The following is a 15,255-nucleotide window of genomic DNA, read 5'->3' as shown; positions in this document are numbered from 1 at the left end:
CAGCGAAGAATAATTAAATAAATTCACCTCGAATCGATGCAAAATATTTTGACATGTATGAATTTGAGAAAGATTCTGATGGCGTAGGCTATCACCCCTGAATAAGTATGTATGTATGCATACCAAACACGTTATGTAGCGTATACAGTCACCTGATTTGTCTAACTAATCCTCTCCAAATTCGGCCTTGCTGAATTTAACAATCAATATTTTAAAAATTTAAGAAAAGGATAATCATACTTTACATTTTTGGCGAAAAAATATGAAACTTAATAAATTTTAGTCTTCGCTCTACTGTATGCATTGCTACTATTCTAAGATTTTTAAGCCAGCTTAGAACGGTCAAGACAAAGGTAACATCCAGGTATCTACACATGCTGGGAAGTGTGATGAATCGATCGGGCAATAACCCTTTGCAGTATGCATTTGTACATCATGCAAGAACCTGTTTAAGTACATTTACATTAATATAGTTTAAGTATATTTACAGTAATATAGTTTAACTATATTTACAGTAATATAGTTTAAGTACATTTACAGCAATATAGTTTAAGCACATTTACAGTAATATAGTTTAAGTATATTTATAGCAATTATAGTTTAAGTACATTTACATTAATATAGTTTAAGTATATTTACAGTAATATAGTTTAAGTACATTTACAGTAATATAGTTTAAGTACGTTTACAGCAATATAGTTTAAGTATATTTACAGTAATATAGTTTAAGTACGTTTACAGCAATATAGTTTAAGTATATTTACATTAATATAGTTTAAGTACATTTACATTAATATAGTTTAAGTACATTTACAGCAATATAGTTTAAGCACATTTACAGTAATATAGTTTAAGCACATTTACAGTAATATAGTTTAAGAATATTTACAGCAATATAGTTTAAGTACATTTACATTAATATAGTTTAAGTACATTTACAGCAATATAGTTTAAGCACATTTACAGTAATATAGTTTAAGTATATTTACAGCAATATAGTTTAAGTACATTTACAACAATATAGTTTAAGCACATTTACAGTAATATAGTTTAAGTATATTTACAGCAATATAGTTTAAGTACATTTACATTAATATAGTTTAAGTACATTTACAGCAATATAGTTTAAGCACATTTACAGTAATATAGTTTAAGTATATTTACAGCAATATAGTTTAAGTACATTTACAGCAATATAGTTTAAGTACATTTACAGTTATATCGTTTAAGTACATTTAGAGCAATTACTGCAATATAGTTTAAGTACATTTACAGTAATATAGTTTAAGTACATTTACAGTAATATAGTTTAAGTACATTTACAGTAATATAGTTTAAGTATATTTACAGCAATTACTGCAATATAGTTTAAGTACGTTTACAGTAATATAGTTTAAGTATATTTACAGTAATATAGTTTAAGTACATTTACATTAATATAGTTTAAGTACATTTACAGTAATATAGTTTAAGTACATTTACAGTAATATAGTTTAAGTACATTTACAGCAGCGTGTAACAAACATTGTACAGAGTATTAACATTTATTTATTAACACGTGTACAAAAAAAAGCTAGTTATAACTGTATGGATATAAACAATGTTGAAAACAATGATGCCAACTTACCAACCCTACTATCCTCTAATTCACAAAACTTAGTTACAATGACTACCATGATACTGCAAAAGAAGTATGATAATTTGAAGGTATTGTTACAAACCAGGGGTATTTGCTTTCACCAAGTGGTGTCACTCCCTGGCGCGATTCCGCTAGAAGTCATGAGTTTTCTCCTAGTTTTCCAAGACTTCCATATAACTTCTGTTGTAAATTAGAAAGCCCAACGTGTCCATTCTATAAATAATTTTACTCTAATCAGCGCAAGACCACAGATCTCACAACTTTCCAATTGTCTATCAACCGCACATCTGCGCGGTTTCTCTTCATTAACTTTCCGTATCGTCAGCAGTTCACGTCGTAAAACTATACAGCTATCCCCTAACATGGGGAACTATTTTTACTACGTCACCTTAGGCCAGTCAATTTGTGTTTTCGAGCTACATTTGGCCTCTAAAGTTGTTATCACATTGCCACCATGGCGACATAAACAGTATCTGCCGAGTCCCTTCTTGTTTATTCCATTGTGTCATTTACCAGTTTCCAACCATAAAAACTGCGCCTGCAGTCACACAACCAATGTACAACACTAGATTTTAATAGGGACTATGGAACTCAGGGACACTCATTCGGCTCTGACCAGAATTCACCAAAAGTAAACCATGGCATCATGGAAACTCACTAAGACTTCACTCGGCGTCGTTTTCTCATAGCAATTGGCTAATTATTTCGGGCTAAAGAATATTTCCACTGGACCGAGTTCCAATAGGGGTCCCGAGTGGCCAAGTGGTCTAAAGCGCTCTCCGTTACGGATCACTGCCATCTCAACTCTGTCTGCGTGGGTTCGAGTCCAGGATTCGGCCAATGTGGGTATGGGAGAAAACTTGCCAGTAGCTTCTCGTGGGTCGGTGGTTCTTCCTGGAGTTTTCCCGGGTTCTTCCTCCACCATTAATACTGGCTGCCACGCATAGCCTATCGTGTGCTGAAAAATGGCGTTAAACCCTACAACCACCACCACCGAGTTCCAATAACACTGGACAACAAATTTTTACAAAAGTCATGTTACTGAAATAAAATTAGTCAATTCTTATCAATTTTTATGTGCTGAACACGAATATGACAGTCAAATTGCAAAATTGGCTCTAGTTTTTTTGTAATCTGCAAAAAATTAATGTTTACATAACGAAATGCATTCCAATAGTAAAAGGTCAACTGTAATAGCCTACCTATAAAAAATCAAGTCATTGACTACATCTTAGATTTCTTCGCCTGTCTCTTGTACAGCTGTTGGGGAGCATCTCTGAGGAGTGTCCAGCAGTAGTCAGCCAGCATTGTAGTGGACCATTTTCCCTGGTATCTTTGTTCCATTGTTGCGATATCTTGATGAAAACGTTCGCCGTGTTCATCACTAACAATACCACAGTTGCTAGGAAAGAAATCCAAATGGGAATGAAGGAAGTGAATCTTTAGAGACATATTGCAGCCAAGTTTCTTATACTTCATCAACATGTCTTCTACTAGTTCCTTATAGTTTTCTGCCCTAACATTTCCGAGGAAGTTTGTAGAAACTAGGCGAAAAGCATTCCATGCTTGTTTCGCGTCACCTTCCAGCAAGTTGTTGAACCGGTCATCTTTGAAAAGCTCTCGAATCTGAGGACCCACAAAAACTCCCTCTTTAATCTTTGCTTCGCTGAGTCGAGGGAATTTTTCATGCAGGTATCGGAATGCTGGCAAAGTCCGGTCAATGGCTTTCACGAAGTTCTTCATCAAACCTAGTCTGATGTGAAGGGGTGGTAGCAAGATTTTCTGAGCCTCAACCAGAGCTGGGTGTTGGATATTCTTCTCTACAATGGCTACATTCTGCCTGTGAGTCCATTCCTTCCTCATGTAGTGCATTTCCCTTGCTCGGCTATCCCACTCGCATAAGAAACACATGTATTTTTTATATCCTTGCTGCAGTCCCATTAAAAGGGCAACTACCTTCAAATCACCACAGAGGTGCCAGCTGTACTTGTTATACTCAATGGAATTCAGTAGCTGCCTTAAGTTATCGTATGTCTCTTTCATGTGGACAGCATACGCTACTGGAATAGATGGAAGAATGTTTCCATTGTGCAAAAGCACAGCCTTGAGACTCAGTTTCGAAGAGTCCACAAATAGTCTCCATTCTTGTGGGTCATGAGTGATTTTTAAAGCATTCATGAGGCCCTCAATATCGGAACAGAATATCAGATTACTTTCCTTTCTGAAGAAAGGCTCCAATTGCTGGTGGCGCTTTCGATATGCAGTAATTGTGACATCTTCTTCTAGAAGATTCCATTGTTGGAGTCTTGATCCTAGCAATTCTGCCTTGTTCTTTGATAAGTCCAAATCACGAATCAGGTCATTTAGTTCTTCCTGTGTTATTCTGTGTGGGGTTGATGATGCACCACAGTGAAAATCTGGATCACTGCATGCTGATGGACCAGGAGAAGAACAGGTCGACTCACCTTTGTCTTCGTCAGATGAATCAAGAGAATATTCTGCTGGAGGTTCTGGAATAGGAAGTCCCTCACCATGTGGAACTGGTCTCAATGCAGACGGAATGTTTGGGTAGACTATTCTCGACTTCTTTCGCTTCGTTATTCCGCCGGAAAGAGGAGGAACCAAGCAGAAGTAACAGTCATTTAGGTGGTTGCTTGGCTCTCTCCACACCATTGGGACTGCAAACGGCATTGATGACCTTTTGCAATTCAACCACTGTGAAAGCTGTGTTGTACATGTAGCACAGCGTATATGCGGAGCCCAAGGCTTGTCTTGGTCACCAACCTTGCATCCGAAGTAAAGATGATATGCCTTCTTCACTTGAGAATTGATACTTTTCTTCTGGTTGGCAAATGTCACTTCCCCACAAATATAGCAAAAATTGTCCGCGGTATTAACACACTTTCGAGGCATTGCTGTTCTTTATTGTACGTAAATGGATAAAATAATAAGTTTTATGTAACAGTAGCTTGAACTGTCTCGCACAACGTCTAAAATATTTTAAATGCTGAACCTATCTGATTGGGCTTTATATAGTACACTGCTTACGTCAGCTTCAGCAGCCGCCTGGCATTAGTATAATAGGCCTACACATGTATAGTACACTGCTGACGTCAACTTACTTCAGCAGCCGCATGGCATTAGTATTGCATTGCATCAGAAAATGATGCAATCAACTGTGGATGATGTGAGCATGATGGTATTATGCAATGTTACATCATTATTCCGGATGTTGCTGCAGTCCTACTGGAGAAATATACACAGTGAAACATAGAAAATGAGGTATATAAATATCTTCAAAACGAGAGCCAATACAAATTTTTCACGGTTATATTCGTGTTCGGCACACCAAAATACTACAGATTAGGGCCTTTTCAAGTCAGTAATGATTTCACTGTTGACCAGTGTAATCAAACAAGTAATCACAAAAATCTAACAATTCCTTAAAACGGGGCGCTATAACCAAATGCGCATAATCCAAATTTATTACAGCGTTAAGGCTAGAGATACTAAAAATGTATGAACTTGTATTCTTGTTTTCTATATCAACCGATGTCATTTCACACAACTTCGAGAAATACTTCCCAAACGTCATTGAAGTACGTAATACTCAAAATAACGAACTGAATATAAATCGACAGACTAGTGGAAAATATACTTCATCGAGTGAATAAATATTTCTTGTGAAACGGTAGTTGAAATATTGTGTGAAAATGTGTTTAATGTATCAGCTGTAAAGATGACTGAAGAATTACTGCCTAAAATTGGGCCCCGTATGGCCGAATGTTACAAAGCGTATGCCTTTAACAGACCACACACACACACACATCGCCTATGTCCGCGTGAGTTCAAGCTTCCAAACAAGGGTTATTCATTTCTGTTTGAATCTTAAAGCTTCCAAATAAAGTTATTCATTAAGTTGAGGATATAAATATTACCATTCATCCCTTTATACTATTTTAAATGTGCATAAGATCAGCTCTTGAGTAAAGAGCCAGAAAACGCAAATAAAAATGAATTTGCTTAAATCCTTAAAATTGCAATGTATTTTCATTTTCTTCTAACAATAAATCAAAACACAGGAATCTCACTCTTCTTTTTTATCACAACTAATAAGCATTTATTTAGCTGTCTCTGTTGATGTGATGGTAACTATGTGATGGTACCTATGTGATGTTTTGAATACAGTTTTGCAAATTAGTACAGAGCCTATTTGGCTGACCTGCTGTCCTATAATTATACCTCTATCATCAGTGTTTTTCTTGTGACTCTGCATTGAATAACACGCCCCTTAACATCGTCAAATCCTGTTTAGGCGATTATGATTTGAATCTGGTAGTTTCAATTGATGAACCGTACAATTCCATAGTTTTCATCTTCGATTACTACGAAAGTATTCTGTGATCAATGTTCTTTATATGTGTCCCACGAGTACACTTGTCTGTCTGTACTACACTCGTCTGTCTGTACTATACTTGGCTGTCTGTAATATACTTGTGTCTGTCTGTACTATACTTGTCTGTCTGTACTATACTTGTCTGTCTGTACTATACTTGTCTGTCTATACTATAGGCTAGATATGTATGACGTAACTCATAGCTACTAAAAATACTTTTCGCATATGGCCTTGCTTGGCAATGAAGTTTCTTCTTCACTTACAAGTACAGTTAGGGGACAGATACAGGTTTACCTGTGGTTACAGTTACGGACTTATTTATAGACATAGTTATGGGCTTAGTTACTTGTAAGGGCATGGGCTTAGTTATTTATACAGTTATTGGCTCAGCTATTAGTACTGGTATCGGCTAAGTTATAAATATAGTTATGGGTACAGTTATGCCTTTCGTTATGAACTTAGTTACAGGCATAGCTGTGCTCTTAGTTACGTGTAAATTTATAAGCATACTTGTTTGTAGAGATACGGGCATATTTATGGGTACAGTTATTGGTACAGTTATGGACGCATGTATGGATACAGTGTGGATACTGTTGTGGTTATAGCTATGGGTACATTCAAGTGTGCAATTATATGTGTAGTTGTGGGTACAATTATGGGTATACTTATGGGTACAATTCTGAGTATTGTTATGGGTACAGTTATGGGTATAGGTATAGGCTTAGTTATGGGTACTGTCATGTGTATAGTTATAGGCAAAGTTGTGGGTACAGTTATGGATATAGCTATGGATACAGTTATGGGTATAGTTATGGATATAGCTGTGGGTACAGTTATGGGTATATTTATGGGTATAGTTATGGGTACAGCTATGGGTATACTTATGGGTACAGTTATTGTTATTATTATGGGTACAGTTATGTGTATACTTATGGGTACAGTTAAAGGTGTAGTTATGGATTCAGGTATGGGCGTAGCTAATAAATAATAATTTATGCAATAATTCTTCAGCCATCTTTGCAACTAATGTATCAGACACCTTTTCAGCCAATATCAGAGACATCTTTTCAAGTCATAGTTCATTCACACTCTTCCTTATAGTCTATCCTAGTCTGGCCTTTTATACTCATCGTATTATTTTCCATGGAGACTTACATACTTCCATACTTCAGGGCGTCGAGGAATGCCTTCCAGAAGTAGGTTGAACTGTATCTCCATACAGTATTATAGAAAACACAGGGATACCGGTTAATCAGTATATATTATACAAAAGCTGAGATACCTGTTAATAACTATATTGGCATATATAATCGCAATTTCCTTATTTACACTTCTCGCACAATTGCATTACATGTTGTTTGTAACTCCATTTTATAAATTAGAGATTTGGTGAAGTGGTATTCATGTGTACCATAATACCGATACATTATATCCTGTATTGACATTTGCATCCAAGTATTCATTATTTAATATTATATAGTTTGATAATTTATATTGGAGATTATTTTCAATATTGATGACTTTTGTCTTTACACCCTCTATTTAATGATTTTTATATCGTATTTAAGCTGTGAAATTCACAATTAAAATTATTATTATTGATATTGTGTTCCCGATGTAAGCGTGGTGATGGAGAGACAGTGACGGTCTAGTAACTCCAAACAAAAGTAGACAGTGACTGTTATGTAACTGCTTACCAAGGTAGTTAATGACCACCTTGTAACTCCAAACAAAAGTAGTCTTTGACTGCTATATAACTGTATACCAAGGTAGATAATGACCACCTAGGAACTCCAAACAAAAGTAGTCAGTGACTGCTATTTAACTGCATACCAAGGTAGTTAATGACCACCTAGTAACTCCAAACAAAAGTAGTCAGTGACTGCTATGTGACTGCATACCAAGGTAGTTAATGACCACCTAGTAACTCCAAACAAAAGTAGTCAGTGATTGCTATGTGACTGCATACCAAAGTAGTCAATGACCGCTTAGTAACTCCAAACAAAAGTAGTCAGTGACTGCTATGTGACTGCATACCAAGGTCGTTAATGACTGCATAGTAACTCCAAACAAAAGTAGTAAGTGACTGCTATGTAACTGCATACCAAGGTAGTTAATGACCACCTAGTAACTCCAAACAAAAGTAGTCAGTGACTGCTATGTAACTGTATACCAAGGTAGTTAATGACCACCTAGTAACTCCAAACAAAAGTAGTCAGTGACTGCTATGTAACTGCATACCAAGGTAGTTAATGATCACCTAGTAACTCCAAACAAAAGTAGTCAGTGACTGCTATGTAACTGCATACCAAGGTAGTTAATGACCACCTAGTAACTCCAAACAAAAGTAGTCAGTGACTGCTATGTGACTGCATACCAAGGTAGTCAATGACCGCTTAGTAACTCCAAACAAAAGTAGTCAGTGACTGCTATGTAACTGCATACCAAGGTAGTTAATGACCACCTAGTAACTCCAAACAAAAGAAGTAAGTGACTGCTATGTAACTGCATACCAAGGTAGTAATGACCACCTAGTAACTCCAAACAAAAGTAGTCAGTGACTGCTATGTGACTGCATACCAAGGTCGTTAATGACTGCATAGTAACTCCAAACAAAAGTAGTCATTGACTGCTATGTGACTGCATATCAAGGTATTTAATGACCGCCTAGTAACTCCATTTAAAGGTACTCATTGACTCCCTAGTAACTGTACTTAAAGGTACTCAGTGGCTTCCAAAGTAACTCCAGTTTAAGGTAGTCGATGATTGCCTATTAACTCTATACTTAAATTTTGCCCTAAATATGAAACATCGCAATAATGTCATTTAGACTCTCGTTCATTCACGAATTATGTACCAACTTACTCATTTTAAAATAAAAGGTTATTTTGAAAGCATTATTATATTTACTTTTATTTCTCAGTTAGTACTGTAGTACAATACAAAATGGTACCTTTCGTTTACATGTACCCATGGTTTTCTTCTGTTTTGTAAATAGTACATGATTCTCAAGAGTAAGTACGCATGCCCGAGGACGTCACACACTGGTGGAGGGAACGAAAAGAAAGGCGATCTCTCCGTTGGTTCTTTAATTTGTTTAGTGTAAGTAGTTAGTCTACACCCATATTTCCGTCTGTTTTCATAGCATTGGTCCGTCTGTACCTTTTAAACAGTACTTGACAAAAAAAATCAAAAAAATGAAAAAATTCTTAAATTTAAATAAACTCTTCCAAGAGCTATTTTTACCTTTTGAAGTGTTACGACTCTATGGTCTTAAACTATGTAACAGAAGGAAAACCAAACCGAACGTTTTGTAAAATTAAAAAGGAATTTGTTTCTCTAACTAAAAAGTGAACATTTAAGGAGATCTTACAGAATCGTGATTTAAACCTCAGATAATTCTAAATGTTCTATAACAAGTACAAAACGTTTGAATGCTCTGAATGAATTTCAGTGTTGAAAGTGTTGATGTACCAATGGTCTTGAATGTGCCGATGTACCAATAGCCTTAGGGTATCACACAGATATAACCAAAATTGTCTCTGGATCAATTCGCTATAATGGCAAATAAGTCCATCAGTAAAAACAAAATTTAATGAGGGCTTTTCAATTCTAGTGAATAATTTGAATAAATTATTCCATATAAATAATATATGAACACAAAAATAATTGATTCCGCAGAATAAATTAAAAACAGGAAAGAAGACAATACCTATATTTACTAATTTAATTTAAGCTGAGAAACAATTGAGTGCTCATGATGTGGGTCATTTCAGCTAGAAAATTCTTCCAAATTAGTAAACAAGGTCAAGAGTTGAACTTAAATTTAAACATCTTTCTGAAAAAATTGATAGAAGTCAGGTATGTTTCGACTAAACCCTAAATCACGGACAAAACTCAAGAACACAGGCAAATACAATATACATGTTATACGATCCTGAACGAAGCTTGAATATGATGTATGAAAGAGATCATCTGCATTTCTCTATATTTTATCATTTAAGATTATGTATCTTAGTCAGAATTTGTCTTCAATACAGCATTTCTATTTCCTCTTCCGTAGTATACTAAACAGTTTTTGTTATCATTTGAAACAAACATTTTGATTGCTTGCTATGGATGAAAAATTAAGGTTGCAATTCTTGTTTTCTTCACCAATTACATTTTGCGAAGAATCTGCTTCTAGTTTTCAGCAAAAATATTAAATCATGTTCACAAGAATACATAAAAATTCAAACGTCAATGTCTTCCTTCTTTCATTTCAGGTTTTTGTGTCTTGTGGTTGGCTATTTAGCTGGTGGAAGTATGTTTCAGATTTTTGTCAGGAAAGAATCCGGGTGCAAAGTTATTCCGAATATTTCTTTCTGGAGCAAAATACCTGTACTTGCTAAAGTAAGTTTTCATTTGTGTCTTAATTATTATGTTCAATTAGTTCGTGAATGCTTCTACTACTATTACTGCTGCTGCTTCCACGACTACTACTACTACTACTACTAATATTGATGCTGCCAGTACTACTACTATCACCACCAATAATAATAATAATAATGATAATAATAATAATAATAATAATAAATTGTAAAATTATTAAATGGCATTAATAATGAACTGTATCTTCAAACACTTGAAGCTTGTCACTTTTATTTATCGTCGAACGTTGTATTACTTTGATTCATCATCAGTTTTCAAAGTCATGTTACATGATCAGTAGTCAAACTCTTGTTCCTTTTATTTGTCATTAGTAGTCAAAGTTTTCTTACATCATCAATAGTTGTTGTTGTTGTTTGTTGTAGGTTTTAACGCCATTTTTCAGCACACGATAGGCTATACATGTCGGCCAGTATTAATAGTGGAGGAAGAACCCGGAAAACCCCGGAAAGAATCACCGACCCACGAGAAGCTACTGGCAAGCTTTCTCACACACCCACATTGGCTGAATCGGAGACTCGAACCCACGCAGACAGAGGTGAGATGGCAGTGATCGGTAACGGACAGCGCTTTAGACCACTCGGCCACTCGGGGCCCCCACATCATCATAGTCATCATAGTCAAAGTTGTATTAATTGTATTAATTATTATTAGTCAAATTCGTGTTATTTCATCAGCAGTTAGTCTTGTTACTTTTATGCATCGTCAGTAGTCAAAGTGGAAGCCGTGTTACATCATCAGTAGTCAAAGTGAAAGTCGTGTTACATCATCAATAGTCAAAGTCGTGTTACATCATCAGTAGTTAATGTCAAAGTTGTGTTACATATCATTAGTAAAACCTTGTTGCTTTTGTTTATCATCAGTAGTCAAAATCTTGTTTCTTTATTCATCATTAATGGTCAAAATCTTGTTAGTTTTATTCATCATAAGTAGTCAAAGTCATGTTCCTTCATTATTACTCAAAGTCAATCTCGTTGCAACATAGGTAGTCAAAGTCTTGTTGTAACATCGGCAGTCAAAGTCTTGTTATAACATCCGTAGTCAAAGTTTTGTTACAATATCGGTAGTCAAAGTCTTTTTGCAACATCAGTAGTCAAAGTCTTGTTATAACATCTGTAGTCAAAGTCTTGTTACATTATCAGTAGTGAAAGTCTTGTTATAACATCGGGAGTCAAAGTCTCCGTTCTTTTTTTCATCACCAGTTTTCAAAGTCTTGTTACATTATCATTATTCACATCCTTGTGACATCATCAGTAGTCTAAGTCTTGTTATAAAATCAGTAGTCAAAGTCGTGTTACGTTCATTCATCAGCAATTATATTATCCAATATTTTCTCTTTAATTTTTTTTTTTAAATGGCACGCTAGTTTAGTAACATCTGTCAACAGCTTTTATTAAATAATCATTTTGGAAGATTATGGAAGTATTGGAAGTAGGTTCTTATTGACTGCTTCATTCTACAAAATCAATCCCTTTCTGTTCCTCGCCGACATTACTACCAATGGTTACATAAAAGCAATCCATTTGTGTTCCTCACAGACACTGATACCAGCGGTGATATAAAAGCAATCCCTTTATTCTGTGATAAACTAATGTCAAGAAATAAATGTACACCATTTCCAACAAACTACCTTCTCCTCAGTCAACATATTGGAACAGTTTCCAAATTTCGTCCGTGATAAATTCAGTCCATTAGAGATAAGCCTGACTACATATCGATTGACTTGTCACCATACAGTTTGGATGCGGGATATATACGGCAACCTATCACAGCATTTGAACCTGTCTATATGGATTTGGTACATACAGTTGTGAAGAAGAGCACTTCAAAGTCATATGTACCTGATCCAAATCCGAAATCACTGCTGCTTGAGTGCTTCGATTCAATATTGTCTTAGCTAAAGGATTTTATCAATACTTTTCTTTCATCCGGGGAATTCCCATCATTTTTCAAATTGCCATTGTAAACCTCTGTTGAAGAAACTGACGCTCGACCATAACGATTTAAAGTTGTTCTATCCCAATTTGCATCTCATCTGAATTCAAATAATTTTTTGTTTGCAAAGTACAGTCAGCACACCCCTCTCACCAAAGTAATGAAACCCATCCTGATCTCCACACAACGACTTTCTCAAGTATCTGCAACGCCAACATTAGCTTCACACGGTCAGTAGGAAACCTAGGCGTGACTCTTCACAGTATGCTCTCGTTACACCAACATAAAACGAACATACTCAAAGATGCATGTCTAGAGTTGAGACGCATCAGCTCCGTGTGCAATTTTCTTTCGGGTAATGCCACAAATAGAATTGCGTGTTCCTCAGTAATTTGAAGACTAGATAATTGTAATTCACTTTTATCTGTTGATGATGATGATGATGATGATGATGATGGTGGTGGTGGTGACGATGCTGACTAGTAGTAGTAGTAGTGGTTCTGGTGGTGGTAGTAGTAGTAGCAATGGTGGTGGTTGTGATGGTGGTAATAGTGGAAATAGTAGTGCTGGTGGTAGAAGGAGGAGGAGTACGATGAATATTATATCTTGGAACATGCCCTACAAAGTCTCTTATCAATCATTTTATCCAACCAACCGTCCGACCATAAATTGATGTCTGAAAAATAATATCTTTGGAAATAGAAGATTTCAACAAACTTTGGATTTTAGCTTTATATTATTGACACCTCGAATTAGGTGGTTTTTAGCTTTCTAAACGATGCTATTTTACATAAAACTCAGCTTTGAATGGCCGATAATTAATACTATTTTACAGAAAACACAGCTTTGCATGGCCCGTAAGTGATACTGCTTTACATAAGACACAACATTTAATAGCCCCAACTCCTAAATTTTGTTTCCACAAAATAATTATATCAAGGATGGTGCTTCCGCAACATAACTGTACCAAGGAGTGCATCCCAGCAAAATGACTTTAACAAAGAGTGTAGAAATTCATCAAATGTTATATTCTACTTTATTTTCATAAAATTCTAAACGAGTTATATTTCCGGCTTTTAAAATATCATTAGGTAAGTTAAAACCCATTACTGTCCATACCCCTGACTTTTGTTTCCGCAATAAACGTTTACCAAGAACTTTTGAGTGTCTTGCTAATTCGTCAAAAGTCGTGTGATTCTTTTCGTGGAACAATGAAGATTAAACACATCAAGAGCTTCGCCAACTTGAAGCTGCGACGCCCGAACTTTGGTTTCCTCAAAATTACATTACTAAGGAGTGTTTGATTTTAGAGCTAATTTGGCATGCGGTTTTATTTAGAGAACAGCTTGATGAATTTTCGTTTTCCTCATTTCCAGGCATACTTCACAGGAATTGTTGCCCCAGTCCTTCTAATTTAGGTTCTTGGGAATAACCTTACTAGGAATTATTACATTCCTGGCACATTTGGCACAAACCCTTTTACTGATAACGTCTTGAATGACATAATTCCACTGTTAGACCCCATAATTTACTGGAGTTACTGCCATTGCCTTTCCGGTGGCCTAGTGGTTAGAGCGTCCGCCTTGGATGCGGGAGGTCGTGGGATCGATCCCCGGTCGAGTCATACCAAAGACTTACAAAAATGGTACTAACAGCTGCCTCGCTTGGCGCTCAACATTAAGAGGTTATTGCTAGGACTGGTCGGCCTGGTGTGACTGGGTGGGACATCATGCTACATGTCTGCGGCATGATGCCCCATTGCTAGACAATACTATAAACTGTCACACTGCAGATATCGTAGCGATATGACTGAAAAATTGTTAAAGGTACGTTAAAAATCCAAATGACAAACACACACGGCATTGTCTTTCCACCTAAACTTATGTTTCATCGGAACCAATTTGCTGGGGTGGAACTTTGTGCTGATCATATCTAAGACAAGTTTTAACTTGTACACTACTACGTGTTGTGATATGACTTGTCAAGCTACAGTACCGTTAAATATTGGAGTGATCGCCCATTTCTTCCAGCTCAGGATTTTCACACATGATCATACAGAACTTTTATAGAATCGGACGTGCCGCTTTACTGACTTTTTTATATTAGGTTGGTGGCATTATTCACTTTATATTCACAAAATTTCATTTTTCAGGGCCTGCATGCTAAACAAGTTGTTGCTGGTGTGTGTGTTTTTGTGTGTGTCAATGCACAGATTGCGAATGCCACTAGGCATTATTATTATTATTATTATTATTCAGGATGGAGTTCTTTTTATTGCTGGGAGGAGTAGGAGCCCTAATTACTCAAAAATATGAAAGATATCTGGCCAGGAGAAGACAACGTGGTATTTTCTTGTATTCACTTGCCAATATTCAAATTTGTGTGAACTATCTAAAAACATATACCTATAATTTTAAAACCATTCTTGTATTTCCTGTTCCATTCACGTAGTACAGTGACAGTGACTACGCTTCGTGCAGCACAACACAGAATATATTATTACACTGATGGTTACTGTCACAAATGTGCCATGTATTTTCAAAACTAGTTTTAGTTTAGGTTAGTCGATCATAACTGTGTTAATCGGTTCACTGGTGTATCTTTGCGTTTGTTGATATTGTTTGTTGTTTTAATATTGTCATATTTTTATTATATATTATTGTCTGTTCTTAACTACATTACAGTTTTTAACACCTATGCTATATGTATTTGTTCTTATTTCTGGTGAGCTGTCTAGTATATACATAATAGTGTCTCTTTTCGTTTGACATTTTGTTTTCATAATGAAAGCATTCACTCGCATGAAAAGTTGAACCATTCTGAATAGTGGAATATCTTTTATGAATATCTAGAATCA

General features: G+C 35.8%; 1 protein-coding gene across 2 annotated transcripts in view; it reads left to right on the top strand.

Annotated features, from left to right (window-relative positions):
* Positions 1 to 14,989, top strand: part of LOC149776625 (cation-dependent mannose-6-phosphate receptor-like) — a 33,788-nt gene extending 18,799 nt beyond the window's left edge. For both annotated transcript variants that reach the window (XM_089942476.1, XM_089942477.1), the window contains exons 5-7: positions 9,034 to 9,137; positions 10,301 to 10,427; positions 14,657 to 14,989. In XM_089942476.1, the coding sequence (XP_089798602.1) occupies positions 9,034 to 9,137; positions 10,301 to 10,427; positions 14,657 to 14,713 (288 nt within the window). In that variant the 3' untranslated portion in view covers positions 14,714 to 14,989. The remainder of the gene's footprint in view (positions 1 to 9,033; positions 9,138 to 10,300; positions 10,428 to 14,656) is intronic.
* The last annotated feature ends 266 nt before the right edge of the window (positions 14,990 to 15,255 follow it).

This window comes from Sinohyriopsis cumingii, chromosome 18 (assembly GCF_028554795.1).
Source record: "Sinohyriopsis cumingii isolate HCF-2022 chromosome 18, ASM2855479v2, whole genome shotgun sequence".
Lineage (NCBI taxonomy): Eukaryota > Metazoa > Mollusca > Bivalvia > Unionida > Unionidae > Sinohyriopsis > Sinohyriopsis cumingii.
The sequence above is the reverse complement of the archived record's forward strand: the minus strand, read 5'-3'. Positions and strand labels throughout refer to the sequence as shown.